This window comes from Atractosteus spatula, chromosome 26 (genome assembly GCF_055471065.1).
Source record: "Atractosteus spatula isolate fAtrSpa1 chromosome 26, fAtrSpa1.hap1, whole genome shotgun sequence".
In the NCBI taxonomy this organism is placed as follows: domain Eukaryota; kingdom Metazoa; phylum Chordata; class Actinopteri; order Semionotiformes; family Lepisosteidae; genus Atractosteus; species Atractosteus spatula.
The window spans coordinates 578261-606210 of NC_142731.1; the positions used below are offsets into that span (position 1 = coordinate 578261).

A 27950-nucleotide genomic window follows, 5' to 3' on the forward strand; every position below is an offset into this window, starting at 1 on the left:
CATCCATGGGTTTTCTCTGGGTGCTCCGGGTTCCTCTCACCTTGCGGAGACCGGGTGCCTGCGCGGGGGTGTGGGTATGTCTGAATTGTACCTGTGTGCTCCAGTGATGGACAGGAGTCTATCCCTGTGCTCTGGGAGGATGAGTGGCTTCCTGCCAGTCGATGCTGTGCTGTGACAAGGTGCAAGGAGGAACAGTGACGAAGGGAAGGAATCGTGTTGTACGCTGGCGGGGAAGCCACAGCAGCACTGCAGGAGGGCAGACACGCCTCTCAGCTCCGTCACGGTCTGTAGCAGTGAGGCCGTGAAGATGACAACTCCAGACTGGGAGCACTGTGGAACAAGGGGTGGCTTTTTTATTGCTTAATTGAGCTGAAACAATCTGTTTTCAAGGCCTTAATCAGTTGCTAATTCAGAAGGGCCAGCTGGTGTCCAGCCCTGCTGTAGAAGAAGCTTTACCACTTAACGAGAGAGGTGCCTGTTAAATGAGCCAACGGGTTCCAGCACAGGCAGGGTTAGTGGCTGGGGGGGGAGGGGTGGACAGCGAGGATGGTGAAGTCATGTTTGGCTTTACTGACACGGCACCAAGGGGATCTCACAGTCTGTCACCTCCGTGTGACTGGTGACCGCTGTGTGTTCTGTAGCTGCTGGTGGGAGTTACTGGCTGTCCTGCAGGAGGGAGAGAGACAGGAGGATGATTGATTTTCAGATTTTTTATTTCTTAGCCTGTAAGTGTGTGAGTGGAGAGCAAGGAACTTCTCTGAACACCTCCTGGGAAGCAGGATTTTTTTAATGAGCAAATTTATAACAGCCACTAGCACCTCAGGACTTAACTGAATGAATGAGGAAGATGCACCACAAAATGAGCCATCTGGAGACACAACACCGAGCTGAAACTGGAGAAATCTTCAGTGTTCGGTAGCTGCTGCTGGGCTTCTCGTGGACCACTTCAGTTCTACACCACATCCAGGTGGTGGTGGGCGGGGTCTTGGTTTTAATCGGGCAGAGCTCTGTTTTTATGGGGGAACCCCACGTTTGAAGCTTGCCAGCAGCCCCAGCTCACTGTGCGAGTGTGTGTGTGAGAGTGAGAGAGAGAGTGTGTGTGTGTGAGAGAGTGAGGAGATGGCCTAGGTCCTGGCTGCAGACTGGCTGAACACATTAAGCAGACAGTCATTGCATTAGTCTTGAAGAGGGGCAATCTGGTCAGAGCAGCATCTGAGGATTAATCTGATTCCTTCACCTGGGACTGAGTCTGTTCTGAGGAGGGAGCAGAACAGCCTTGAAGCTCTTTGTGGGTCTTGTGTTGGTGCCCCAAAATTAACTACTCTAAGAAAATGTCTTCAACATATTTATTCAGCACCCTGTCTTCTGTTCACATTTATTTCTGAAATGGGTGTCTGTCGATCACCCTACATTGAACTCAGGTTTGAAGTTTTCTTTAAAGTGCCCCCAGCTGTTTTGCCTCAAGGCAGAGACTCAGCTCGCACAAGGTCGGGCTCTCTGCTTGGCAGGTGTCTGGGAGTCCACTAGTGAACACAGGGGCTCTGCCTCTGACTCTTCCAGCTCACTGCATTGCAGCACCTCGGTTTGTATCCTGGTCTTGCTGCTTATAAAAATTCGGGAGCCCTTTAATGGAGTGGACTGGCGTGGGTTACAAAGTATTGTTGACAGAGGCCTGTCCAGACTGGCCTCAGGAGCTGCTGTCGGGCACCTCTTTTACGAGAGAACAAAGCAGCAAAATGGTGGGACTGCCCCTGGACTCAGAATAGCTGACTGCCATCAAATTGTTTTAAACTCTGTGAACATTTTAACTGTGCAGCATTTCACTGTCCTGCCCCGTTGCCATGGTGACTCCACCCTGCTTGCGCCGCAGTTGAGCTGTTTTCTTTCGTGCGGCTTCGTACTGAGGGGCTGATGGGGAAACAAACCGCCTCTCGGCAGGGGGGACATATGTTTGCTTTCCTGTCTTCGCTGGGAAGAACCTGCTGGAGCTGCAGGGCTGCTCTTGGCACTGAAAAGAGCTCTCTCTCAAAATACACGTGAAGTTGCATTTTATTAAAAAGTGATATTTTGGGTAGCTTAGCTTAAACCAATGGATGGGATTTAGTTTCATTGTACCAACACTGACGTGCTTGCAGGAGGAAGTTTGGAGGATGAGGAAAACTAGAGACTGAGGATCTGATCAGTCTTCAACTGTTCTGTTGGCACATCTATATTTTATCAGTAGAGCGGCACAGTGGTTAGCAGTGTTCTGTTCTGGGCCTGTGGTGCTGTCTGTGTGGAGTTTGCATGTTCTCCCTGTGTTTGCGTCGGTTTCCTCCTGCAGTCCAAAGACATGCTGGCTGGTTAATTGGCTTCTGGAAAAATTGGCCCTGGCGTGAGTGAGTGTGTGTATCCTGCCTTGTGCCCGTTGCTTGCTGAGACAGGCTCCAGCTCCCCCACAGCCCTGAATGGATGGGTTTTAACAGTAGTCTGATTGTAAACATTAGGACCACAACACTCATTCAAGGACTTCTTCCTCTGTAATATATTTATTTCATATTCAATTTAAACTTTGCACTGGAAAGATACTTCTTTTCTGTTGTTAATCTTCTAAGTCATGTTGAAAAAGGCGTCCTCTGAGTTAGGAGCTGGCATCCCTGGTCCTGGTCTGTGTGGCTCAGAGCTCAGCTGGAGTAGACAGTAGGAGTTGTGGAGGTCCTGGCTCTTGGGGTTGGGAAAGCTTGAACTGAAAGAGCTTTGAATCCTTTTGTAGGCTGTTAAGGTAACAAAACACAAAATCGGATTTGTTATCATCTTAAACAGTCCTTGCAGGGTGAGCTCTGCCCCAGTGAGGGGCTGTGGCTCTGCCCTCTGCTCTGGACTTGAATCCTGCAGTGTCAGCTCTGAGTGGTGCTGCTGTAGGTCTTACTCATATGGCTTGGATATGTTATTGTCATACTGAAGTAAAAAAGTCACATTTAAATGTTCAGCACGGCTGCCTTTGTGTGTTGTTTAGGCAGTTAGATTCCAGTCATGTTTGATTTCAGTCACAAAGCATATTCATCTAACTCCTAAGTGTATTCTGCACCCTTTCAAGCTGACTGTCTACAGGTTGCCATAGCAACTGGGCTTTTAATTGCATAATTGCACTAATCATGACCTTCTCTCCTTAAACCACACTCTTCAGGGATCATTTTTAAACTTTTGCTTTAGATTCAGATTTATTACATTGCCTTCATTAAAGCATGTGTGTATAATTAATAAAAATAAACATGTTGACCAGAGCTCCTTTAAAGCCCTCAGCTGCTGCTCATCATTCGACTCATCTTCCTAGTGTGGTAACTAGCATAATTAACAAGACTTGCCCGCATGTGTACTGCGCTTCATCTAGCACTGAAGAGCAGCCCCACCTGGGTGACACACCTCACCGATCAGGGGGAGGAGTGGACTTTAGAGAGGCCAGACTGTACCTGCCCATACTGGGATGTACACTCCAGGGTGAACACCACTGCTCTCACAGTCAGTGCTGTGAGATCTTTAATAACCAAGTCGTCAGGACCTCAGTTTCACAGCTCTGCTAACAGCACAGTGTCTGATGCAGAGGCTTGGGAAATCTGCAGCAACCACGCCACCTGCTTTTTGTTAGAGGCCCATGACCCCTGGCCCAGCCAGGCTTTGCTTAAATATGTGAATGAACAGCATGTGTCCCCTGTAATAACTTCTTAGGGGTACCCATTGTTGCACTGGGTTCTTCCCAGTAGGCCATGATGGAGTTTCCCCAGACTGATCTTATTATAACCTTTCAGGGTCTTAAATACTAGTATCTTCCTCTTGTAGACTCCTCTGTTAATGTGGCTTCTTTAGCCGAGTCTGAACAGAGGAGCCTCAAGGAAGATTTTAGGTGCTTTGTGTCATGAGAGGTCTTCACCTGCAGGAGTCACTGGGGTTAGAGACGGTGATGTCTTCAGCAGACCCATTAGTGTAGAGAAGAAATTGAGAGTTTCTGGGAGTCAGTGCTTTAGCCTTCAGTCTCATGCTTGCCTGGAGGATTCCACCAGCTTATACACATGGGTGTGACAGACTGTTTGCAGTTTATAGCATTTAAATTATAAATCCAGGAGCTACGTAAGCATGTTGTGAGAGCTCAGCTAGCACCCAAACACATAAACATATTCATTGCTTCGCTGGGCCAGTGATATTCCTCCCATGTAATGTAGCTTAATGCACATGGACAGTGAACCTTCTTTAAAATGAAACCCTGTCCGGATCTGTAATGATAAACCCTCCCGCACACAAGGCGCAATTTTCTGTAAAGCATCCCTGACTAATCTGGCTGCAGCATCTTTTGATCAATAAGTAATAAGACTGTAATGCAGGAGTCTTTATTTTTTGGCTCTTGATGTGCAACATTGTATTCTGTTGCAAGGCATAGTCCAGTCCCGCCAGAGACAGTGGCCGGTATGAAAACACTCCCCTTCCTCACAGCTGCACTGAGCAGGGAGTTGGGAAATGTGTGAGCTTTCTGGAAGCGCGCAGTGTTGGGTTTCAGACAATGGAGTGGTTGTTGCAAACTCACTCATGCCTGATTTAGAAAAAGCCTTAGAGATCACACAGAGCCTCAGAGTGCAGTGATACTTCACAAGTGTGATGATCTACACCCTGCAGAACCAAAACCTGCTGTCTCAAAAATGACTATGAAGCAAGTTTCTGGCCAATGTCCCTTTTTTTAGTAGTTGCTGTATCTCAGTGTCAGTGTACTGTAGCTCAGGACCAGGGTACTGTGCCTGAGTGTCAGTGTACTGTAGCTCAGGACCAGGGTACTGTGCCTGAGTGTCAGTGTACTGTAGTTCAGGACCAGGGTACTGTGCCTGAGTGTCAGTGTACTGTAGCTCAGGACCAGGGTACTGTATCTCGGTGTCAGTGTACTGTAGCTCAGGACCAGGGTACTGTGCCTGAGTGTCAGTGTACTGGAGCTCGGGACCAGGGTACTGTGCCTGAGTGTCAGTGTACTGTAGCTCAGGACCAGGGTACTGTGCCTGAGTGTCAGTGTACTGTAGCTCAGGACCAGGGTACTGTGCCTGAGTGTCAGTGTACTGTAGCTCGGGACCAGGGTACTGTGCCTGAGTGTCCGTGTACTGTAGCTCAGGACCAGGGTACTGTGCCTGAGTGTCAGTGTACTGTAGCTCAGGACCAGGGTACTGTGCCTGAGTGTCAGTGTACTGTAGCTCAGGACCAGGGTACTGTGCCTGAATGTCCGTGTACTGTAGCTCAGTAGTGGTGTGCTGTATGTCTTTGTCAGCTGTCTGTGTTTGTCTTGCAGGGAGGGGAGCACTGTTACTACCACGGGCGGATCAGGGGAGTGCCGGGCTCCTATGCTGCTGTTTCCACCTGCCATGGCCTGCAGTGAGTATCACCGCGTACTCAGCCACCGTCCTCCCATTTTCACCTACCTGTTCCAACACTGAGCCACCATACCAGACCGCACCATCGTGACACTCCAGTTCCACTGTGTGAGCTGTGTGACACCTGTCCAGAAGGACTGTGCCACACAAAAGCACCTCGTGTATTTGCGAAGACACTGTACAAGCGTGCCAGAAGTGAACAGACCCTTCAAGCACAAGTGGGAGTGAAGTGTGGGAGCTACTGGGACCGAGAACAGGAGGCAAGAGCTGTGAGTGTCTGGGAAAACTGGTGCTGTGATCTTGCCTCTCTGATATGGTTCCTGAAGCAGCCCACTGACTCTTGGATCAGTGAGGAACTAGCAGCAGGTTTGGCTGAACAGCTCAACAGTGAAGGTCAGGCCTTCCCCTCTCCCTGCCCCCCCACCCGTTACACCCCCCCAGAGAGATCTGGAGCCCATGAGCGCCACAGGAGACCCTTTCAATCACAGCATCTCTCACAGAGATTTCCTCCCTCTAGCGCAAATGGTCAAGGACTGTTTTAGTGCGTGTGAGAGCGAGGCCATGTCAGTACTGTGACTGGGGGTTTCCAGCAATGCAATGCTTGGACATTCTGAGATGAGACAGGCTTTTCATGTGAGCATGATGGATCCCATCCTTGTAACCTTGGTACCTGATATTACAGAGTTTTTGAAAGTTAGGCTGTTGTAGTAGCTAACAGCAACAGAAAATGTATGTGGTTAATAGCAAAAAAATACATACATTGAGTTTGAGATTGCAAAATGTTTTTTTGTGCAAATAAAAATGTTTCTTCTACCTGCTGTCTCATAGAAGTAGTAATTAGGGAATGATGGTACTTTAGCAAATGATAATTGAAGATTTTTTGCCAAGAGGCAGCTTGGGAAGCCCATCGTGCGTCAGGCCTGCTGCTGCATGTGGAAGCGGCTGGTCTCTCACCAGGCCCCCGCCCTGCTGCTGTGCTGGACGTGCTCCCGTCGGGGCGGAGCTGTGTGCTTCTTCAGGTGGCCCAGGGAGCTAATGGCCTGTTCCTCTCTCTCTCTGCAGCGGCTTGTTCTTCGATGGCAACTTCTCTTATGGCATCGAGCCGGCTACAGGAGACAGCAGCCAGGTGAGTGTGTCTCCCACTGCTTCCTGCAGACACAGCCTCATGGCCTCCATGTGTCCTCCTGTCTCGCTCTCTCCCTCCCTGGCTGTTACTGTGGCCAGGCCTGCATGTGTGATACAGTGTTTCAGATTGCATTGCTGCCTCGCAGCAATTCCAGACATGAGGTGCTGTCTGTGGGGAGTTTGCATGTTCTTCCTGCATTGGCGTGGGTTTCCTCTGGGTGCTCCGGTTTCCTCCCACAGTCCAAAGACAACTGGTAGGTTAATTGGCTTCTGGGACAGTTGGTCCAGGTGCGACTTTGTCTGTGTGCCCTGCCATGGACTGACCAGGGTGTACCCCACCTTGCGCCCACTGCTTGCTAGAATAGACTACAGCTCCCCCATGACACTGTATTGGGTAAAGTGTTTAGAAAATGAATAGATGGAGTTTTCAAATCCCTATTGCCATGGGCTATGCTGCACAGACAGTACACACTGTAACAGAAAAATGCTGGGCTTTCATGAGGACGCCTGCTTGTTCCAGCGGCGGCACTGGCAGAGTTACAGCTGTTAGATGGCGACACGCTGATGCTGTCTGTGAGGCGGTCATTAAAGGGCTCTGTGTAGACAGCAACACTTTCTCAGGGAGTGTTCCAGCACAACAGAACTGTGACCAGCAGAAGGTGATGACTGTGCAACGTGTTCATGGCCTGACACTGTATGTGCAAAACCACGCATGTGAGCTCCAATCAAGCAATTATCTCAAGCTCATCTGCTGCTTTGCAAAACAGCTAATAGCGGCAACACCACATTGCTCCTCCCACCTATACCTGGGGACGCAGAATAAACTGACATCCTCTTCGGCGTGCGGTCACTGCTGGTGCCCTGAGATGGGCTGGCGTCCTGTCCGGAGTGTGGTCACTGCTAGTGCCCTGTGATGGGCTGGCGTCCTGTCTGGTGTCTGGGTCACTGCTGGTGCCCTGAGATGGGCTGGCGTCCTGTCCGGCGTGTGGTCACTGCAGGTGCCCTGTGATGGGCTGGCGTCCTGTCCGGCGTGTGGTCACTGCAGGTGCCCTGTGATGGGCTGGCGTCCTGTCCGGCGTGTGGTCACTGCAGGTGCTCTGTGATCCTGGGTTGCTGTGGCCCCTCTTAGGACACATGGTTGGGTTGATAGAAGAAGAACACTAATAGTGTATGCTGAAGATTGTAATAAACTAGAACTTATATTTATTGAACTCCTGTTTTTTCCTTGCAAATGACAGTTAACAGTTTTTGATTCAGTTAAGCTGTGTCTCTGTGAAAAGCTCTGTGCGTGTTTAGCCATTTGGCTGGTCAATCTGCTTGTCTATGGTCGTGCGCTGGCCAGTACTAGGGGTCAGATGTTCCTCCTGCCTTTCAGCAAAGTGGCATGATGAATGTTTAACGCGGCCGTCTCGCTGTCAGCCTTGAGTTTCACAGGCGAGGCGAGGCGGGGGTCAGTGGGCGGCGCACTCACGGTCACTCGTGGTCAGTTCAACGTGGACTGCCTGGCTGTACCACACCGACCCGTCGCCCACAAGGCACTGCTTTCGGTCAGAGAAGTGATCCAGCTCCTCCAGCTTCAGCTTTGTTCGGTTAAAAAAAATGGGTATTAAGTAATAAATGTGTGGAATTAAGGGGGCAATAGTTATCGAGAGCTGAGCTGGAGTAACAATCCAGGCTAGAAACACTCTGGGAGAGAGCACAGACTCGCAGAGATAATCACCATCAGGAAAACAATTGTGATACTGACATGGCTGTATGTTCGTGTACAGAGTGAAATTCTAGTTCCATGTGGCCTGGAGTGATGTAATAGTGTGAACTGTGTCTGAAAGTCTCTTGCCTTCCTAACCGTTATCAGATCTCCTGGCTGCTGCAGCCGTATGTCATGTCACTGTGTCTTAGATCAGAAGGAATGTGCGTCTGTTTTTGTTTTACAAAATACAGTATAAGAAGTATTGATTTTTACGGATTGTTTTTTCTTGAATTGCAAAAACATTTTTTATACAAAAAGGTTGACATTAATTCACATTCTTCTTATTACCACAGTGGCCTGCGTTCTGGCTGAAAAACAGTGTGTATGTACAGTACAGTATGTACAGTATGTGCTATACAATCTATGTATGAGAGGTTGTGTTCAGAAATGTAAATTCTTTGTCTGTTCTTGCTCTGTTAAGAGTGCAGTTTTAACTAACTAATAGAGATGTGGTATCCGGTGGATTGTGTTTGAGGGTGTGTCATAATGGGAGTGTCCTTGTCCAGGCTTTTATACAGTGCCTTTGAGCAGACTTTCATTCCATTAAAGTCTTGAGCCCCACTGTGCCTCAGACCCTGAGCGCTCTCCGCAAGGACTGGCTAATGATCGTTTAAACTCACTGCTAGATTTCTACAGGAAAAGGAACTAATGCTACCGTAAATTCAAATGTCTCTATAGATGTGCAGGAGAGGTGAAACTTGGATCCCAGCTTTACAGTTCTGGATATTTAGATACATTCCAGGGAAATGAGCAAGATTCCTTTCTTAGAGCTGCAGGACCAAACTGCTGATAGATTGTTGGAGAAAAACCCAGATCTGGACACAACTCTCAGAACCCGCTCGGTCCGGGAATGTTATTTAGCAATTTAAGGCAAAGTGGTGCAGCGGCTCTCTTTGCTGCCTCACAGCACTGGGGCCCTGGGTTCAACTCCAGACATGGGGTGCTGTCTGTGTGGAGTGTGCATGTTGTCACTGTGTTCAAGGGGGTTTTCCCCAGGTGCTCTGGTTTCCTCCCACAGTCCAAAGACATACTCTTAGGTTAATTGACTTCTGGGAAAACTGGCTTTGATGTGAGTGTGTGTCTGTGTGTGTCCTGTGATGGACTGGCGTTCTTGTGCACAGTGCTTGGATGGGCTCTGGCTCCCCCATGACCCAGTATTGGGTGAAGTGGTTATATATATATAAAATATATATAAGGAAATATTGTTTGTTAAACCTATATTGATTTGACAACATCTCTAAATGTATGGAGCATTTATTCATCCCAGCACAGGGAAGTTAAAATTTCTTGATGGAAAAAGTAACTTCCAAGAAGTGCATTCACTTTAAAAAAGAAGTACAAATGACTGCTCTGTTCATGCCTTTTGTATTAAATGAGCTCATTCTCTATGACATCATCACAGTTACTTGCACGATTGCTCAGATAACACAGGAAAGAGATCAGAAACAAATATAGTTTAACAAACAATATTTATTACCCTTAATGAATTAGTGAATGTTGCTGGAGGTGAAGGACTCCAGTATTTATGTCTGCACCTGCGTATATCAGATACCAGCGATAAATGGGTTGTGTAACCTGACACCCAGAGTGACCCATCCACTCTCGCCTTCGCTCTGCTGCGATATGAAATCTCTCACACTCGGGGTCTCTGATGTAATACTAGGCTGCTATTCAATCCCTCTGTCTGCCTCTGCAGCCATAACATCTCCCATAGCGCAGCTCCCCTCTGCACCCAGGGCCTCGCTTTTCCGCTGTCTTCTCGAAAGCCCTCCGCTCTGCTCCCCACTTGTCCTTCCCTGCCCGGGTGTCTGATACAGCCTTGTGTTCAGCAAGCCCTCTCCCCTGGCCTGGTCTCCCCATGTCAGGCTTGTACCCAGTTCTTCACACACCCCAGGAGTGCTGGTTCATGTCCTGAAGGGTTTGGGCTGCCGAAGATGCAGCACACATCAGGGTCCTTCTGTTTCCCAGATACAGACCCCCCCTCCGGGCTCTGCACGGGCTGGACTTGCAGAGCGAGTGTGGGCAGGGGGAGAGTAAGGGGGCAGGAAGGGGGAGAGTAAGGGGGCAGGAAGGGAGATTTGGGGCAACAGGAGTGAGTGCTGCGGGACAGACACCTCCACCATTCCGCCGCCCTGCTGGTGGGACCCTGGATCAGCCCTGTGCTCCAGCCGAGCGGCGCGGTTCTGACTGCAGCGACATGATGCCCTCTCTTGTCTCCCTGGCCCAGGGTTCAGATGCCCATGTGGTGTACAGGATGCCTGGCGTGGAGCTGCCCCTGCCGTGCCCTGGTGAGTACAGTGCAGGAGCCCCTGCTGCTCCATACGTCTGTTGCCTTCCTCAGGTGTGCTTGGCGTAGAGGTAGTTACACACCTCGCTTTGAGCTCCTGCTCATTTTCAGTGTGCAAGTGAAGGCAGGAATCCCACAGGACCAGGAGGCATCGTCTGGAAATAACCAAACCTATAACAGAGATGACCGAGCGATCCAGGTCAAACCAGAGAAGGGCACAGAATGGAAGTGCTTGAGTTTGGCACCAGTGGTGCTTACAAAGGCCCCATCTACACCAAAGGGGTGGTAGTTGTGAAGGAGTTATCATAAGTGAATGTGGGTGGGATTGATGGATGACGCAGGTGTTCTGTTGGCAGTGTGTTGGAGATAAAATGCTGAGGCTTCAGGTAGAGTGCTTGCCAACACTTTATCAGGAGCAGTACAAATGCTCAACAACACGTTCAGATCCTAGAGAGCAGACGTCCTTCCTGGGCAGCTCCTCAGTCTTCCCCCTGCTCCTGATGAAGGGTGGACTACCTGCTCCTGTATGCTGGCTTTTCCAGCTCCAGCTCTCAGACTCCTGCTGCTACCTGACGCTTCTGGTTTGAAAGCCTTTACCTACTGTAGCTGCCTGCAGGACACAGTGGGCTGGAGGCCAGGGGCAGTGATATCTGGCAACAAGACGGTCTTCAAGTTTCAGCCAGCTGACAGCGAGCTGCCAAGTGTGAAACGTTTGACACAGATTTAGGGCTTTCAGGCTCAGGAGCAAATATACATTATTGGCTATATTTCAAAGTTGCTGGCAGTGTAGTGTGAGTCTGGAGTTTAAGGCAGAAGGCAGAAGAAATATTTAAGGTGCTTTGTTAAGGGTGTTGGTCTTGAATTTTTTGCTGCCCTGCCTAGATGGAATCACTTCCTCTTTGACTCAATGTGGGTGACCTGTGTGCAGTGCTGGCCGATCTGTACTGAGCTCTCTCTCTCTCTCTGTCACCCAGGCTGCTCTGTCAGCTCCAGCAGTGAGACGTCTCGGCCTGAGCAGCTGTCCCCCAGCAGGACCCTGAGGAGATCCAAGAGACAGGTCAGGGCTGCTGTCCACCTGTGGGAAGAGTACAGAGTCACTCCCACTCTGCTGTCTACCTGGGGAGACCAGATTAACATTCATATTAAATGAGTACAATTTCCATTCAACCCCTATTTCTAGGGGTGAATAGGTTTGGAACCTGAAGCCGAATCTGTTTCTCTGCTGCCCCCTGCAGGTGCACCGTGTGCATTACACCATACAGAGTGAGACCAAGTACATCGAGCTGATGGTGGTGAATGACAATCACTTGGTGAGTGTGTGAGAATAGTGCTCGTGGTGTTTTCATTGCGGTTCCAACAGGCAGGGTCGTGAGCCGGCCCTCTGCTCGGTGACAGGGAGAGGAGTTTTAGACCTGATGCTCCAGGGAGCTCTGCCTGTCAAGGTGCCCATTCAGACCAAAGGCTGTGCCTTTGGCTGAGACGGCTGGACAGATTCCCACTGGCTCCCAGTGTGCTTCCCTTGCTGCATATCGGAGACCCCTGTGTTGTGTGCAGTGTGAGGACATTACCAACAAGAGCTGCATCTCTTTTTATCTCTTTTATCTCCTTTATCGCTACAGTTTACGCAGCTCCGGAGTTCTGCCTCCCAGACCAGGAACTTTGCCAAAGCTGTGGTCAACATGGCCGACGCGGTGAGGAGAGAACTTCAGCCTCCGCCTGCAGGCTCTGACTTTGTTTTATTCTCTGAGACAGAGCTCTTCCAAAGCTCTGTGCTGCTGTGCGCAGTGTGCAAGGGTTGGCAGTGTGGAGTGGAGGTTAGGGCTCTGTCCCGGGTCACACTGAGGGCTGACAGTGATGTTAATGGACACGTTCTGTCCACACCTGTGGCCCCTAGACCCCTAGTCTTCTCACTGAAGGATGAAGTGGACAGGTAAAGAAATCTGCCATTATAGGATTGATCTTGAAACCTGCCAGTGCACCTGTAGCAATCCTTCCGTTGAACTCAAAATACTTTTTTAAAAACCAGTGATCTGTTTGTCCAGCACATGAGTAAAGGCAAAAGAAAACACCACTTCCCTGAGAAGCGCTTTACTTGACCACAGGGCAGCAGGTGAGATGGGCTACGGAGGAGCTCCAGTCCTCCAGTCGGGCTCCTTCTGCGGCAGCGTCTCAGGGCATCAGAGTAGCTGGGCGGTTTGCTCCTGGTCGCCCAGTGAAGGTGCCCGCAGTCTAACTGCTGAGCAGTGGGGCCTGTGTGTGACAGAGCTGCACGCCACATGTGACCGGACTGCCTGTTGCACGCTGACCTCCGATCGGGCCCTGAGCTTAGCACAGTGTGGTTGGGGCTGACCTGATGTGGGTTGAGGTGCAAGTGTTAAGTAGCTGTGCTCATCTTTAATTTATTTCTGAATAGATCTATAAGGAACAGCTGAACACCAGGATCGTGCTGGTCGCCATGGAGACGTGGACGTCGCAGAATATGATCTCCATCGACGACGACCCCCTGGTGACCCTGCGGGACTTCATGAAGTACAGGAGGGAGAATGTGAAAGAGCACAGTGATGCGGTCCACCTCTTCTCGTGGGTATTACAGACTGCCGGGGGGTAGCGCAGGAGCGTGTGAGGTATTAGAGGCAACCCAGCAGCCCAGAGATGTATTAAATGCAGGGGTATCCTGGGTGGTATTACTGGCAGGTATTACCCAGGTATTACTGGCTACAGTCATTTAAAGCACATCAGTGTGCAAGGCAGGACAGCACACATCAGTTTAGGGACATGGTTAACCCAGACAGCTGGTCTTTGGGAGGAAGGATAAATCTGAGATCACCTCTGATGTCTGCACCAGCGTGTCACCTGACTCTTGGTCTTATTTTTTTATTTTTTCAATTGGTACCACCCCTCTCTCGTGATTTATAGCCAGCTCAGTTAACCAGGACAAACCTACCTGAGGACATGGACTGCAGGTTACATCACAGTGAAAGCCAGCATGCTCTGTTAAATCAAACAGCTCGTTCTGAGGCTAAATGCCAGTTCAGTTTCCCCCTGTGTAAATGTTCCTCTTTAGCTCGGCTTTAGTTTTGTAAGTTCAGTAAAGTTCCCTGTGTTCTGTTTGTTACTGCTGTTGATGTTATTCTTTCCCTGTTCAATAGGGGGCGCACCTTCCGCAGCAGCCGCAGTGGGGCAGCCTACATCGGGGGGATCTGCTCTCTGACCCGGGGGGGTGGGGTGAACGAGGTGAGAAACCGCTGTCATCTCATCTGACTGCAGCCACTCGGGATCACTCTTTTATGTTTTAAAATCGCTGCGAGTTCTGGGGATTGGGACGGCCCCCCCCACACATCCACACACCTCGCCTTAGTTTCCAGATCAGAAGCATTTTGACCCGTGCTCTCGAACAAGGCTCTTCCAGCCTGATTCTCCATTGTCTTACTGGCAAGGAGTCACAACTGGGTCTACCGACACACCTGGAAAGGGAGTGCAGGTTGGTCCAGATTATCCACACACTGGGCCTCTGTAAGCTGCCAAACAGCAGTGCTGAGGTGGCAGAGCTGTAGCCCTGTGCTGGGGTTACATGCGACTGGGTTAAAAATAACAGCAGAAGAAGGTGTACAAAGAAAGGAGGCCATTCAGTTTAGCCTGTTTTGGTCTCTGAAGGTTAACTGAGGATCTCGTCCAGCTGTTTCTTGAAAGTAGGGTATTAGCTTTGGTACCAGGACTGGGTTGCTTGTTCCACACTCCCACACCCCTGTGTGTAAAGATGTCTCTTGTTCTTTGTTTTAAATTAATTTCTCTTTGTTTTTCCCTTGTCTCCTCTGGTTCATGTTTGGGTCTCACTGGGTTGACTGTGTCAGTGTCTTTGAGGATCTTGGATGCTTGAATCAGATCTTTTGAAGAACTATTGTAGAAGATGCAGAAGGTCCCGTTCTTTGAGAAGGATATTCCTTTGAGCCCAGTAATGTACCCGATCTGCTCTGTGTCTCCTCTGAACAGTATGGCAATGTGGGTCCCATGGCCATCACGCTGTCTCAGAACCTGGGCCAGAACATCGGTATGATGTGGAACACAAACCGAGGCACAGCAGGTAAGAACATGAGGGGTCTCCAGTGACGGGACGAGATGGTGACCAAAACCCCATGCAAGCCTGGCTTCTGCCTGGCTCATGTAGTCCAAACCCTCCCTGGCTCTTAGTGCACAGAAGCAGTTTCCTGTCTGCCATCCTGATAACTAGCGCTCACTCCTGAAGGTCGAGTGAGTTGGAGCCTATCGACACTTCATCAGTCTTCCCGTGTGCGGTTACAGGGTCTGTAGCTGCAGGTGGAGAAGTGAAGCTCGCACAAACTGGCACTTCCAAATCAGGTGCCTTTATGACAAGTATAATCTGTAAATTGTAATTTTTTAACAAGACAAATTATAGCTCTCATTGGTTTGATCGTGGTATTCCTGGTACACTTTAACATGGGCGCTGTCTGAGAATTGCGTCTTAGATGCAATTGCATCGAGTTGCTTGTTGCCCGTCAGAGCGGAGAGTAGGAAGGTCTCTTCACAGTGCGGATTATGACCACACTTCCTGCTGGCAGGGATCGGGGCATCCACCCAGGGTCTGGATCTGACCCACCTATCCCAGCAAGCAACAGGCGCAAGGCAGGGTACACCCTGGATGGGACACCAGTTCATCACAGGACACACGGACACACAGTCACACCAGGACCGGTTTTCGCAGAATCCAGTTAACCTACTGGTGTGTTTTTGGACTCTGGAGCACCTGGAGGAAACGCACAATCCCGGGGAGAGCATGCAGACTGCACGCGGACAGCACCCCAGGGCCCCAGAGCTGCGACAGCCTCGCTAACCACAGCCCCACCGTGCTCCCGGGATCGGGAACAGTTCGCTGTGATCGGAGACCCGAGACTCCTGCTCCCAGCCACTGCGGCCCAGAGCCTTTTTCTCACACGGATGCTCAAGGACTCACTTGTCATAGATGAGAAGTTAAAAGTCAGCCTTGCGAGTGAAGATCAATATCCACTCACTCTTCCTCTGCAGGGCTCTGGTTACACACCACCCAGGCTTGCAGGCTTTGACCTTTCAGGACGTTCTTGCCACTGATATCATTATTATTGTCTCCACGTCCTGTCTAACTAGATTCTGTACCTCGGAAACAAGGAGAATATAACCCTGTCATCGTTAGGCTGCTCCTGCGTGCCCTCGTGCAGAGGGCGAATGTTTATTCCACAAAGCATTACAATGGTACAAGAAGAAAGACAATTCCAGGGTGTGTGGGGGGCAGTGCTTATTTTAATTTGGCAGGAATAATACTTGGGGTCATTGAATGAAGCTTGTCAGGGAGAATGGAAACGTCACCCAGCTGTCAAAACTGTTTGGAACATGGTAAAGAATTAGTGCCCAACGTCATGCATAAATTATGAGAATGAGGGATTAATTAGTCATTACGAAACTCGTATAATATTCAAGTGCTGTTAGCATTATATGGGACAGTTTGCCTTTATAGCCCATTGTCCTTTTAAATAATTACTGTTTTGTGTGTTCACCGGTTGATTTGTGGCTGTGTAATCACAAGTGCTGCTGTACTCGGTTACCTGTTTATGCGGCAGAAGAGGACACTTCAACACCTAGAGCCTCAGTGACCTGCCTCGGCGCTGTAGAGGGGGTCATAGGGCCTAGACTTGAGGTTGGCCTTGAAACCCCAGCTGGGGCAAAGGGCATACCCTTGACCACAGTGCTTCACTCACACTCTGCTGTATCAGTGGGCGTCCCAGTCGTTATTGTAAAAGAGCGTTTGTTCTCAGTGGGCATACCATGTACAATATCAAAATTCAACAACCTACTGAATTTACAGGTTTGCTAGTAATTCTGCAAAGATGATTGTTTTTACATTGTCTAGGCTGGGGCCAAGGTCTGTCTCAGGGGCCAGTTTCCTGGGGCTGGTGGCTCTCGGGGAGAAGAGCACTCCTGTGCTGGACAAGGCGCAGATTTCTAGGCTCTGAGCACTTTTATTCTTTTGACTTTACAAACTGAGCATGTAACAGCAAACAGATGGAGGAAATAGAGTGGTCTGTGTAGACTGTGACAGCTGTAGGATGGCGTGCTCAGTAGCCCTTTAACCTGCGTGTGGCTGCTGAGCACCTGGTCCGTGTGATGCTGTGTGATGCTCTTGCTCCTCTGTGGTCAGCGCAGCTCTGCTGGAAGCCCACACCGCTGGCGTCTGCCTCCGCGGCCATCTGCTGCTTTGCTGCTGATGCCCGAAAGGTCTGGAAAGCCTGTCTGTTCACTTCCGCTGCCCGCTCCTGGAGCGCGAGGCCTTATCTGACAGGTGCCGCTTGGCAAGTGTGCATGCGGAGCGGCTGTGTAAGTGGGACAAGAATGGATTAGTACAAACGACACTAGCCTTCCCCCACAACGCAGGCTGAAACTGAACACTGACGGAAAATCCATACATTCTAATTAACGAGCTTCTCTGCCACCCTCAGAGAAGGGTCGCACGGGCTGGTGTCTGATGACTGCGGCTGGGTTAATATTTAATGCCCAGCGGGCGACGTACACACTGGAGGGAAGGGGCCACGCGCGGCGCTGCGCGGGGGTCAGCGTGGCCATGGCTGAGAACTTTTCTGAGGCTGCAAACCCCAAAACCAGGACTGCTTCTAGGCTGTGAGCCCATAAACAACTGTTGCGAAACAGGCTTTCATTTCTCATCAGAAATTAAATTGTTGAAGACTGACCCCCGGGGCTATTTCCACTTACTGTACCTTGTTTTTGAAATGGGGTCAGAAATCCACATTACTGCACGTGGTGAATTTGAAACTGATGTCTTGCATTTCTTTCTCTTTTAACTCCCTCTCTTCCTCTCCTTCTCTGTCTCCCCCTCTCCACGGCTCTCTATTTCTCTGCCCTCTCTCTCCCTCCCTGTCCTTCTCGTGTCTCTCGCTCACACAGGGGACTGCCGGTGTCCAGACACCTGGATGGGCTGCATCATGGAGGACACTGGGTAAGTCCCCTGTCCGCTGGCTCTGAGGTGGCCACTGGCTGCCTGTTCAGATTCTTGGACAAATCATAGACGCAAGTAAATCACCCTGTGAGCTGCTCTTCCTCCCCTGCAGCATGGCTGCCCTGCACACATGGGCGCAAGCCTGTCTGTCTCTTGCCTGTGTCCAGGGTCTCTGCGGCAGCACTGGTGCTCTGAGGAAATCTGCATACCCATAGTGTGCTTTTGTGTTGAAGCCTGGCAAAGAGATTTCCTTGGCACTGAATACACTCCCACTGAGAGAGTTCCCTTGGCCAGATTGTTAGAGCGCCTGATTCCAGAGGCAGGTGCTCTCCTTGTACAACACACAGTCTGAGTTTCATTCCCTCCTGATTGAATAGCGTGAAGGCATCTGCAGGAATCCCCACCTTATAAAACGTTTATGTGACAGTTCATAAGTCCATTACTCTGTTTCAAAGTCGGTGCAGTGTAAGCACAGTGGAAATGTGCCCTGAATGAGGTTAAGTGTGTGTGACCCCGCTTGACCTTTGACTTTGGTGTTGCAGGTACTACCTGCCCAGGAGGTTCTCGCGCTGCAGCGTGGACGAGTACCTCCGCTTCCTGCAGCAGGGCGGAGGCAGCTGCCTCTTCAACAAGCCTGCCCAGGTGGGTCCGGGAGCTGCTCAAAGTCATGCAGCCAAGCAAAACCTGCCGTTTAACCACAGGATTGGGGCCCCCCCTCCTGTCTCCTGCGAGGTTGGGGTGCACCGAGCAGTGTTTTAGAAAGAGGCATCTTTGTGCTGGCCTGGTGTTTCTGGATGTACGTACTCCCAGCTGACAGGGGCAGTGTGGCAGGGAGGAGCAGCACAGAGATGGTACAGTGGGAGATGCAGGATGATGGAGGGACGACAGGAAGGACACGAACAAGGAACACCCAGCTCCTGCGTCTGTTCAGAAACAGAAGCAGTGAAGAGCACACAGAGGAGGGGTGTAGCCCAGCAGGACAGTGATGGGGCTGGGGCAGGAGGATCTTTTAATCATTTATCTGGACCTTCTTTTGAGTTTGTCTTGTGCTGAACTGGAGCTGCTTGGTCTCTCTCTGTTGCCAGCTGCTGGAGCCCCCGGAGTGTGGCAATGGCTTTGTGGAGACGGGCGAGGAGTGTGACTGTGGCTCTCCGCTGGTAAGACATGCACACGCCACGCTCGGCACAACACCATGGAAAAAACCGAGCAGACACGAACGCTGCAGCCCTGGAGAGGCTCTGGGCCCTGCACAGCAGGCAGATGCCTCATGTACACCAGTGTGGCAAATACTGGTCAGCTCCTCTGCCTGTTGTTTTTATATGGTTCTGCATCAATCAGACCCATGCAAGGGTACTGCTGGGGTTGCGATGTATCGGAAGGTACTAGTGACAGTGGTACTGAGGGTACAGAGTGGGCACTGAGGGTGTGGAGGCCTTATGGGACACACTCCCGTTTCTCAGTGGCGTTCCAGCTTCATCTTTCAGGGAATGCCAACTAATTATTTACTCTTCAGTACGAACAAAGAGCTGCATATGGGGTCTAACCAAGGTCTGTGTGCAAATCCTCACAGCAAACTGAAGTCTTCAGATATTCTGGGGTGAGTAAGAGAATTTGGACATGGGAGAAACATGGATGTTTAGTGCCCAGCTGTGTCTCTGGAGCAGAGCAGGTGAGGGCGATTGGGAGGTCAGGGGCAGTGCGGCTGCGGGTGGAGAGAGGCTGACGCTCGCTCGCTCGCTCGCTCTCTCGGCAGGACTGTGCCAGGAATGGGGGAGCCTGCTGCAAGAAGTGTACCCTCACCCATGACGCCATGTGCAGCAGCGGGCTCTGCTGTCGGGGCTGCAAGGTGAGGAAAAACATCCTTTTACTTCAACTGCTTGTTCTCTGCTTGAGAAATCCACTTTTTAATGGAGGGACACTGTGGGCGTGACTGGGCTGTGCTCTCTTGCTATGGGGGGGCACTGTGGGCATGACTGGGCTGTGCTCTCTTGCTATGGGGGGGCACTGTGGGCGTGACTGGCTGTGCTGTCGCTATGGGGGGGCACTGTGGGTGTGACTGGGCTGTGCTCTCTTGCTATGGGGGGGCACTGTGGGCGTGACTGGCTGTGCTGTCGCTATGGGGGGGCACTGTGGGCGTGACCTGGCTGTGCCGTGTTTTGCAGTACGAGATGCGCGGGGTTGTGTGCCGGGATGCAGTGAACGACTGTGACATTCCAGAAACCTGCACAGGAGACTCCAGCCAGGTGAGAATGGAGTCTCATTGCTCAATGTCATTCTCTGCTATTCAACATTTATACGTGTCCAAGTTGGTCAAATACTAAAATTAGTATGATGTATGATGACAGATCCTGATACTGAGGTAGAGACGTTAAGGAGCAGGAACCCCTCTCTGGATGGAGGGACCCGTCTCGTCTGGGTGTAGCTGTAGCCATGTTGTTAATCAGCTCTTTAGAAGCTGAGTGGAATTTGCAGTGGAGAATCAGAACTGTCCTCCTCCAGGGGTGGTGTTACACTGTGACTGGACCACACCGTGTCTGATACAGTGTCATGCCAGCCCATGTCAGTTCATCAGTTCTCTATAAAGAGCTATTTAATCAGAAATAAGGGTTGATGTTGTTACTATACCAACAATGTGATGCAGGAAAATGTTCACTTCAGGTCTGCTATGTTTAAAACTCAGGACTGAGTGCAGAAACAAATAAAGGTTGGGTCTGAAGAAGCATGCTGATAAAGGCATCATTAGCTGTGCTGAATCAGAGTTTAGCTGGAGCAATCCTGCTTTTGTTATAGATTATGCAGCCCTTGTTTTTAACATCAGTTAAAAAGGGAGAAAATTCTGCAGCTAGGACTGAAAATGAGATTTCTTTACACAGAGAGTTGGAGGTGTCTGGAACGACCTGAACAGATCAATGAGCAACATTCCATTCTGCAACAAGACTTCAGTCAATCCATCTGTTATCAGAAAGTTGTTTCTTCCTGGTTAAGGGTCACGGGAACAATTTAGAGACAATTAATCTGCCTTCCATGACTTTAGAATGTGGCAGGCAATCAGAGCACTCAAAGATAACCTACATAGACACGAGACAACCATGTAAACCTGGAGCGCTAGAGATATGAAGAGCTGCAAAGCAGGTGTGCTAACCACCCTGATTTCAGCCAAAAGTGTGTAATTAATCAGTGAAGACTTTAATTTCTTCTTAATTATATGATGGTTTCCAATTAATTAATTTCATTGATCTTGCTGCTCAAGCTCAAGCTCCCTGAGGCAGGGAGATGACAAGCTGGGTCCCTGACTGTCTGTCCTCTGTTCTGCACACAGTGTCCTCACAATGTCCACAAGCTGGATGGCTACACCTGTGAGAACGGGCAGGCAAGTTCCCTTCACCTCCCTGGGACAGGACGCTCCAGGCTGGCTTTGTTCCTGGACGAGCAGCGTCACAGCCTGACAGAAAATGAGCGCAGTGTCAATAAGGCCACCTCTGATGCAGTCGAATGTTTGCACAGATTCTGGGTAGTAAATTAAGGTGCTAAGGCAAGCAAAGACGGAGCTCTTTGATCGCGGGATCGAGGCTGGATCATGTTTCTAGCCGACTGAGACCGTCAGCCCTTGCATTGAGAATCTGAGCTGCGTGAGTGCTCACAATTCAGTTCACCTGGGGGCGGTGTGTTTGCCGTGTGTAGGGTGGGATTCTTGGTGTAGGTATCTCTTGGCTCTTACTGACACAGTGACCTCTGTGGCCATGAGAGCAGCTGTGTGAGAGCTGTGAACCTCTGGTCTCTCTCCCTCTCTGACTCCCTGTCTCTCCCTGTGTGACAGGGCCGCTGTTACAATGGGCGCTGTAAGACGCGGGACGGACAGTGCAGCAGCCTGTGGGGTTACAGTGAGTATGGCTCATGAGAAGGGACACGAGCTCTGTGGCCTCTCCTTTCTCCTGAAGGAGCCGGGCACTTGGAGATGAGCAAGGTCAAGACAAAATGACTGTCGCTGCAAAGTGTATGTGTCTGGGCGCATTTTCCAGGATGTAGTAATGTCTCAACACACTACACCCAGAGTCAGAAGATTCTGAGGGGTGGGGGGGTGTGGTCACAAGAGCTCGGTATCAAGGCTCTGTAAAGTGCGACTGGGAATGGGACAGTGTTTTCCGCTTTTGAGATCGACACTCGGACGAAGATCGAATCTGTGGGTCTGTGAATTTCCATCAGCTGCATGCAGGCCCCTGTGTCTCCAGTGATCCAGTCCTGTTGGGTTTTCACAGGCTCTGCGGACCGGTTCTGCTACGAGAAGCTTAATTCTGAGGGCACAGAGAAAGGCAACTGTGGGCGAGACGGGCCAGGCTGGATCCAGTGCAACAAGCAGTGAGTCGGTCTCGAGTTGTGAAATTGTTTTCCAGGTCCCAGGGCCAGTCAGTACAATTCAGTCATTTTCCTGCAGCAGGGTGGGATCCTTCTGGACTGGCTGTTTTTATTTTGCCAGTTTTGGGGACATGCTGCCACTATTGAGTTGAGTTGAGTTGGGGCTGCGCTGGGTTAAAGACACCTGTTCCTGAGCTGTTTTGCTGGCCTTTAAGAAACGGTGTAAGGAAGCCCTTGTTGACGTGTCACCGCCTTTGTTCTACATCCCCATGACTCAACGTCACCGCAAACTGGGGGGTAATTAACGGGCTCCTGCCCTGCTGCTGGCGTCAGGAAGGCTTGGAGATCTTGATTAGAACAGGAACACGGACAGTAAGTGCCTCACGGAGCACACCCAGTCCCACAGCAGCACTAGCCCTTCAGCGCCTACTTGAAGTCAGCATAGCCCTGCGCCCACCGTCCTCCCTCAGTCACACAGTCCCTTGTGTTGTCAGCAGTGCTGAACTGTCTCTTCACTCCCTCCTCTTCTCCATCACCCCCTCCCCTGCTCCCGCCATCAGGGACGTTCTGTGTGGATTCCTGTTCTGTGCCAACGCCACAGGGAAGCCGCGCTTCGGCGAGCTGGCTGGCGAAGTCACCAGCCTCACGATCTACCACCAGAACAAGTACCTGGACTGCCGGTAAGGACCGGCCCTCGCTGCCGGCACCCGCTGGGTGGAGGGCAGTTCTGCTGAGCTCATGGTCACACAGGGGGTTACAGGAGAGCACATTACAGACCGTGTGAAGAAACCCTGCAAGAGCTGCAGAACACTGACAACGACTGCTCTCTGGTTAATCAGTGTCTGGAGAAGTGGAAGCTATCCCATAGATTCAAATATTATACAGTAAATATAATACAGTTTCACAAACTCAAAGCTTGAACCAGTTTCCTGACGATATGCAGGTTTAAATGTGGTGTGTTGAAGAGCTGAGTCGGTGTCCGAGTGGCCGGTGTGCTTGTGCGCAGGGGTGGCCACGCGCTGCTGGACGATGGCACGGACCTGGGCTACGTGGACGACGGGACGCCCTGCGGGCCCAACATGATGTGCCTGGAGCGGCGCTGCCTGCCCGTGGCCTCCTTCAACCTCAGCACCTGCCCTGGCTCTTCCGACAGCAGGATCTGCTCCCAGCACGGGGTGAGGCTGCCGCCAGACCTGGGGCCACAGCTCGCCCCAAGACTGACCGCACAGATCGCCCGCTGACTGACTGCATGACTGACCCCCCTGACTGACCACAGTCACAAGATCAACAGCAAAGACTGACCTGCTGAGCTTTTTTTTTACTTTTTAATTATTGGAAACAGTTTACATTTAAAATATACATACAATGATTAGCTCTTTTTTTCCATCTTTTCTTTTAGATTAGAATTGTACCTTTTTAGAGCTATTCACATCATGGCAGCAGATAAGGGGGATTAAATACAGACATATATTTGCTTATTCAAATCTGTATTCTCTGGTCATTATAGAAAAAACACAAAATAGTGAAATCAGGTCATAATGGGGGTCATACATTTTGTCCAGGTTAACCAGTATTTTCTAAGCATGTCTGACTGTAAATTGAGAGAAAAAGTTATCCTTTCCATTATGTACAGTGCATCTCATTCACAATATCAGTCCACTCTTTGGATGTCGAAGGCTCTTTGTGATTGCTTTTTCACTAGCAGCTAGAAGACTTCCTAGTATGTATCTGTCTTTTGGTTCAATGTGATCAAAGGGAAAATTTACAAATATGTAACTGAGAATTCAAAACTTCTATAAGTTATAATATAACTTTACCATCTTACTAAGGGCCTGCTGAGCTCTTTGCTTTTGATTAACATCCCTGAGCCTCCTTGCCACCATCTTTTCTCATTTTGTCTCTTGTGTAAAATTCCTTCAACTTTTGAAGGATTTTACTGGTATGACCGATCAATCACAATGGCGATTGAAGGCTGGTGTTTCTGCCAGTTTTCCCTAAAGCAACAGCCAATAGTGTAACTAGATAATTTAGGTCATTAAGAACAGCTGAAGACGCACTGGCTGGTAACTACAACTGCAGCAGCTGGTTAACAAGCTATAGTGGAACAGAAAAAAGAATACTGTATCTGTATATATAACAGAGTAATTCGCAGGACATTGAGAACTAACAGCTCTGTCTGCTGATTGGCCTCAAGGAGAAAATAAAACCATAATAAATCATGAAATATTCGCATATCCCACACAATATAGCAGACTGAATATTCCACTCTGTCTCTTCTGTTTCTCTCTGCGTCTCTCTCACTCGAACCCGTGCTCTCTGCCTCAGGTGTGCAGTAACGAGGTGAGGTGTATCTGTGACCGGGACTACACGGGGAAGGACTGCAGCGTCTACGATCCCATCCCGGACCCCAAGCCGCAGGGCGGGCCGGAGAAGTACAAGGGTTTGTGTCGCTCTGCAGCGCCTCGCTCTAGACACACACACACACACACACACACACACACACACACACACACACACACACACACTCGTGTGCCGGACCGGCCGCCGGCAGCGGAGCGTGGTGCGTACCTTTCCCTGCGCCGCACAGAGCGCCCAGATAGCAGCAGGCCTGCTGGCTGTCCTGCGCCGCCCCACCTGTGTGCTTGAGAGCCTGCACTTCCTCATCCGCTGCTCTCCGAGCGGCTGGGCTGTGGCCTGCCCCCACAGCCCTGAGCGGCTCTTTACCACCCTTCCAAATACGGCTTATAGAGTCAGGATTTGCAGGAGCACATTGGCCAAAATCAAAAAGTAGACGTGAGAATTCACCTCAAAGAGCTAGATGTGGGAGAGCAAGTCTCACCTGTGTGAATTACTGAAGAGTTTTCCGAAAGGTGACTTGGCTGGTTTAGTGCACCTTGGTCTTTTGTATTGTATTTTGTGATGAAGGACACTACTGAAATAGTGTAATGTGTTACAGTACAGAAAGACTCCAAGGAGGAATAAAGGGTATTTGGTAGTAAAAAGTCTGTTGCTCATACTTTAATGGTGAGGGGTTTTCTGGAGGGATTGTTCTGCAGTGAAACTCTGATTTGAAAACTGAGTCTTAGAGAGCTGTGCCTCTGCTTTACAGTGCCCCCTACAGGGCAGAAAGTGCTCTGGCATATTTACCTGTTTATGAAGTAGGTGGGCATGTGTACATGTTTTTTTGACAATACTACTACTCTAATACTACTTCATTCCAAAAATAAAAATATTGAAGTGGGGAAAGAGTAGAATCAAATGAACTTTCAGCACTGCAGTGATGATCGATAGGGAGGCAGACGCCTTTATTTCCTAGGTCTGCTGTTGGCTGGGGCTCTGTGCAACAAAGTGCCAGACTGTCTTTACAGAAACATTGGAAAATAGGAAAGACTCCTAAAGCAAACCTGCTCTTGCCATACTGCAAGTTGATGCTGGTTTGAGTTCTGAATCTCCAATACTAACTGATCTCTTCAGTTAACTGCACACTTGCTAGATTTTGGGTGTACTTTTTTCTGCACTTCGGTCACCAGCTGTCCATGTGTCACTGGAATGTTTCTCCATTCGAGGCAGCTGTAGCATTTCCCAGGATGTTAACTGTTCTGTATTTTTGTTGGATCTCTATACTAACTTTAGCATCCTGAAATAACATTATTGATGCATTGTCATTGTCCCCTCTTCCTAGTTTGTGAGCTGTTCTACTACCCTTGAGGAACAGGTGAAGGTTCATTCCAAGCTGAAAAGAACAGAAACATTTCATCAGAGGCTCCACAGCTGAAATGGTTTCTCTCTACCTTCCCTTTCTGTGTGGAATGAACCTTTACTTCTTCCTTTGCAGCCTACGCATGCCAACTACCCACGATGTCTTGCATCCTCATTTGATTAGGACCCACCCCTTAATTACCATACAGAGTTTGCTTTGGTTTCATTGGCTGTGCACAGCTGCAACAAGTAATTAATTGTTCCCAATGACATCATAGTCAGCAGGAGCATCGCCTCGCCTCAAGTACAGTGTTTTTGCTCTTCAACAATGGAAAAAAAAGTTTATTCTCCATAGCATTAAAAAAATTAAAAAGTCAGTTTTCACCTGCCTACATTTATTTGAGGAAATCTGAAGCAATACGCAGTGTTTCTGCAGTTTTACACTGCTTTCATAGCTAATATCTTTTTATGTAACAGCATTGATGTGACGGCATCTTGAGACTCAGAAATATCTGGTTTCAAATTGGCTGGATCATGTCCACCAATTTCAGTCTGCAGAACTTTATACAGCCTCTCTTTGTACACATTTTAGTTGGAAGATTTGTGAATTAAGGACTGAAAGGCTTAGTTATTTGTGATTCTCTGTGGTTTTCCAGATATTACTATTTTTTGGCTTTGTCTTCTGGTGCATCTGTGCAGTTTTATCCACGAGCCTGTGGCTGGTGAATTCTGAAATGTGATAAACTGTTGCTCAGCTGTGTCCCATGTGTGATCATCACTGCCACAAGTACACACGGCCAGGGCTATCATGGAGGGCCACATCTACAGTGTGTCTGCAGATCGTCTTTCCAGCTCAGCTCTGAATGATCTGAGTCAGCTCACTGTTGGTTTACATCTCCAATTTAACTGTTTCTCCCAGCTCGTCAGGAGCTGGGGCTTTAAAGCTTGCAGACACAACGGTCCTCCAGCCAGCCCTGGTGTGGAGCTTTGGAAAGGCCTCCTCACCACCAGGGGGCACTGTACTTACTGATCCAGCCCTGAGCTGAGGGAGGGGGTGGAGGTGGGGTGCATCTAGACTGTATCTCAATGTGTTTTACTTATTTCTTGCAGTTTGCCAATGAAAGTCATTTGGCAATGTTGTGCAAAGCACACCCAAGGCAGAGCAGAGGCAAAGGGGGTGCCCGGCCGAGAGAGGCAGAAGTAATGAAAAACCCCCTCGTTTTCTCTGTCCTTTGGCTGTCCGTCTCCTCTCTCCTTCCCCCTGTGCCGCCCGTCTCTCTCTCTCGCCAGTCGGTGTTGACAAGATGTTCTGTGGTTCTGCTGTTTCTGACGTGTGTCTGGTGGTATTGTCCCCCTCCCCTCCCCTCCTCCCCTCTGTCCCTTTACACAGGTCCCAGTGGCACCAATATCATTATAGGGTCCATCGCAGGTGCCATTCTCCTGGCAGCTATAGTCCTAGGGGGAACAGGATGGGGATTTAAGTAAGAGCTCTGGCATGCCTCTTGTGTTCCTGTCTGCTTCTACCTAATACTGCCACTCACTTCCTGACCGATGGGGAGGGGGCCCCTTGAAAATCGGGAACTCCAAAATGCTGCAGGAAAACGACACAAATTCAAAAGAGGGCCCGTTTCAGACCGCCCCCCTGCGCTGTCCGGGTCCCGGGCTTCTCCGTGCTTTTTAAGACTCCGTGTCGGCGAAGCCTGGGTGCACACCCCCACCTAGACCAGCCCGATTTCCAAGGTGCTCGTCTAGGCCTGCGGACCAGCCGCTGTTGACACCAGTGAGCCCAGTCCTGCCAGTTACAGCGGGGAAGCTCCACTTCCCTGCGAGTGACTGTGCCCAGTCGTGTTCTGTCAGGGCTCCTGCATACGTTTCCTTAGACACATTTACACACACAGCTTGCACACGGCTTTCACACAGGTTACTCATATAGTTTACACAAGCATTATACATGGGCTACACACACTTTCCACATGGTTTACACAAGCATTGCACACACAGGTTACACAAGCATTACACACACATTTTACATAAGCATTACACATGGGTTACACATACTTTCCACACACAGTGCACTCTCTGTACTCTTCATGCACACCATACAGTACAAAGCAGATTGTACACATCTCCAGATAATCCACACACACACTTTACAGAGCTTAAATATTAATGCAAGACCTGAAAAGCAAGCAAGCACTTTCTGTCACAAGTTCCTCACCCTGTCGATCTTGACACCTGAGCTTTTCCACAGGCATCCTCTTTAGTGTTTCACTAAACATGCTCCATCAAACAGTATTTATAGCTCTGGTGAAGATCAATCACTTTGGACTGTTACATATACATAATTTCATTGAG

The 27950-nt window shown here is 49.8% G+C and overlaps 1 protein-coding gene across 1 annotated transcript in view; it reads left to right on the top strand.

Annotated features, from left to right (window-relative positions):
* Positions 1-27950, top strand: part of adam11 (ADAM metallopeptidase domain 11) — a 46042-nt gene that overhangs the window by 13199 nt on the left and 4893 nt on the right. The window contains exons 5-25 of the mRNA XM_088906186.1: positions 5300-5382; positions 6444-6507; positions 10484-10544; positions 11518-11600; positions 11779-11853; positions 12163-12234; positions 12957-13123; positions 13693-13777; positions 14534-14624; positions 17492-17543; positions 18086-18185; positions 18629-18700; positions 19297-19389; positions 19706-19786; positions 20863-20913; positions 21361-21424; positions 21800-21899; positions 22457-22576; positions 22903-23071; positions 24222-24336; positions 26986-27076. Coding sequence (XP_088762312.1) covers positions 5300-5382; positions 6444-6507; positions 10484-10544; positions 11518-11600; positions 11779-11853; positions 12163-12234; positions 12957-13123; positions 13693-13777; positions 14534-14624; positions 17492-17543; positions 18086-18185; positions 18629-18700; positions 19297-19389; positions 19706-19786; positions 20863-20913; positions 21361-21424; positions 21800-21899; positions 22457-22576; positions 22903-23071; positions 24222-24336; positions 26986-27076 — 1889 coding nt within the window. The remainder of the gene's footprint in view (positions 1-5299; positions 5383-6443; positions 6508-10483; positions 10545-11517; positions 11601-11778; positions 11854-12162; positions 12235-12956; positions 13124-13692; positions 13778-14533; positions 14625-17491; positions 17544-18085; positions 18186-18628; positions 18701-19296; positions 19390-19705; positions 19787-20862; positions 20914-21360; positions 21425-21799; positions 21900-22456; positions 22577-22902; positions 23072-24221; positions 24337-26985; positions 27077-27950) is intronic.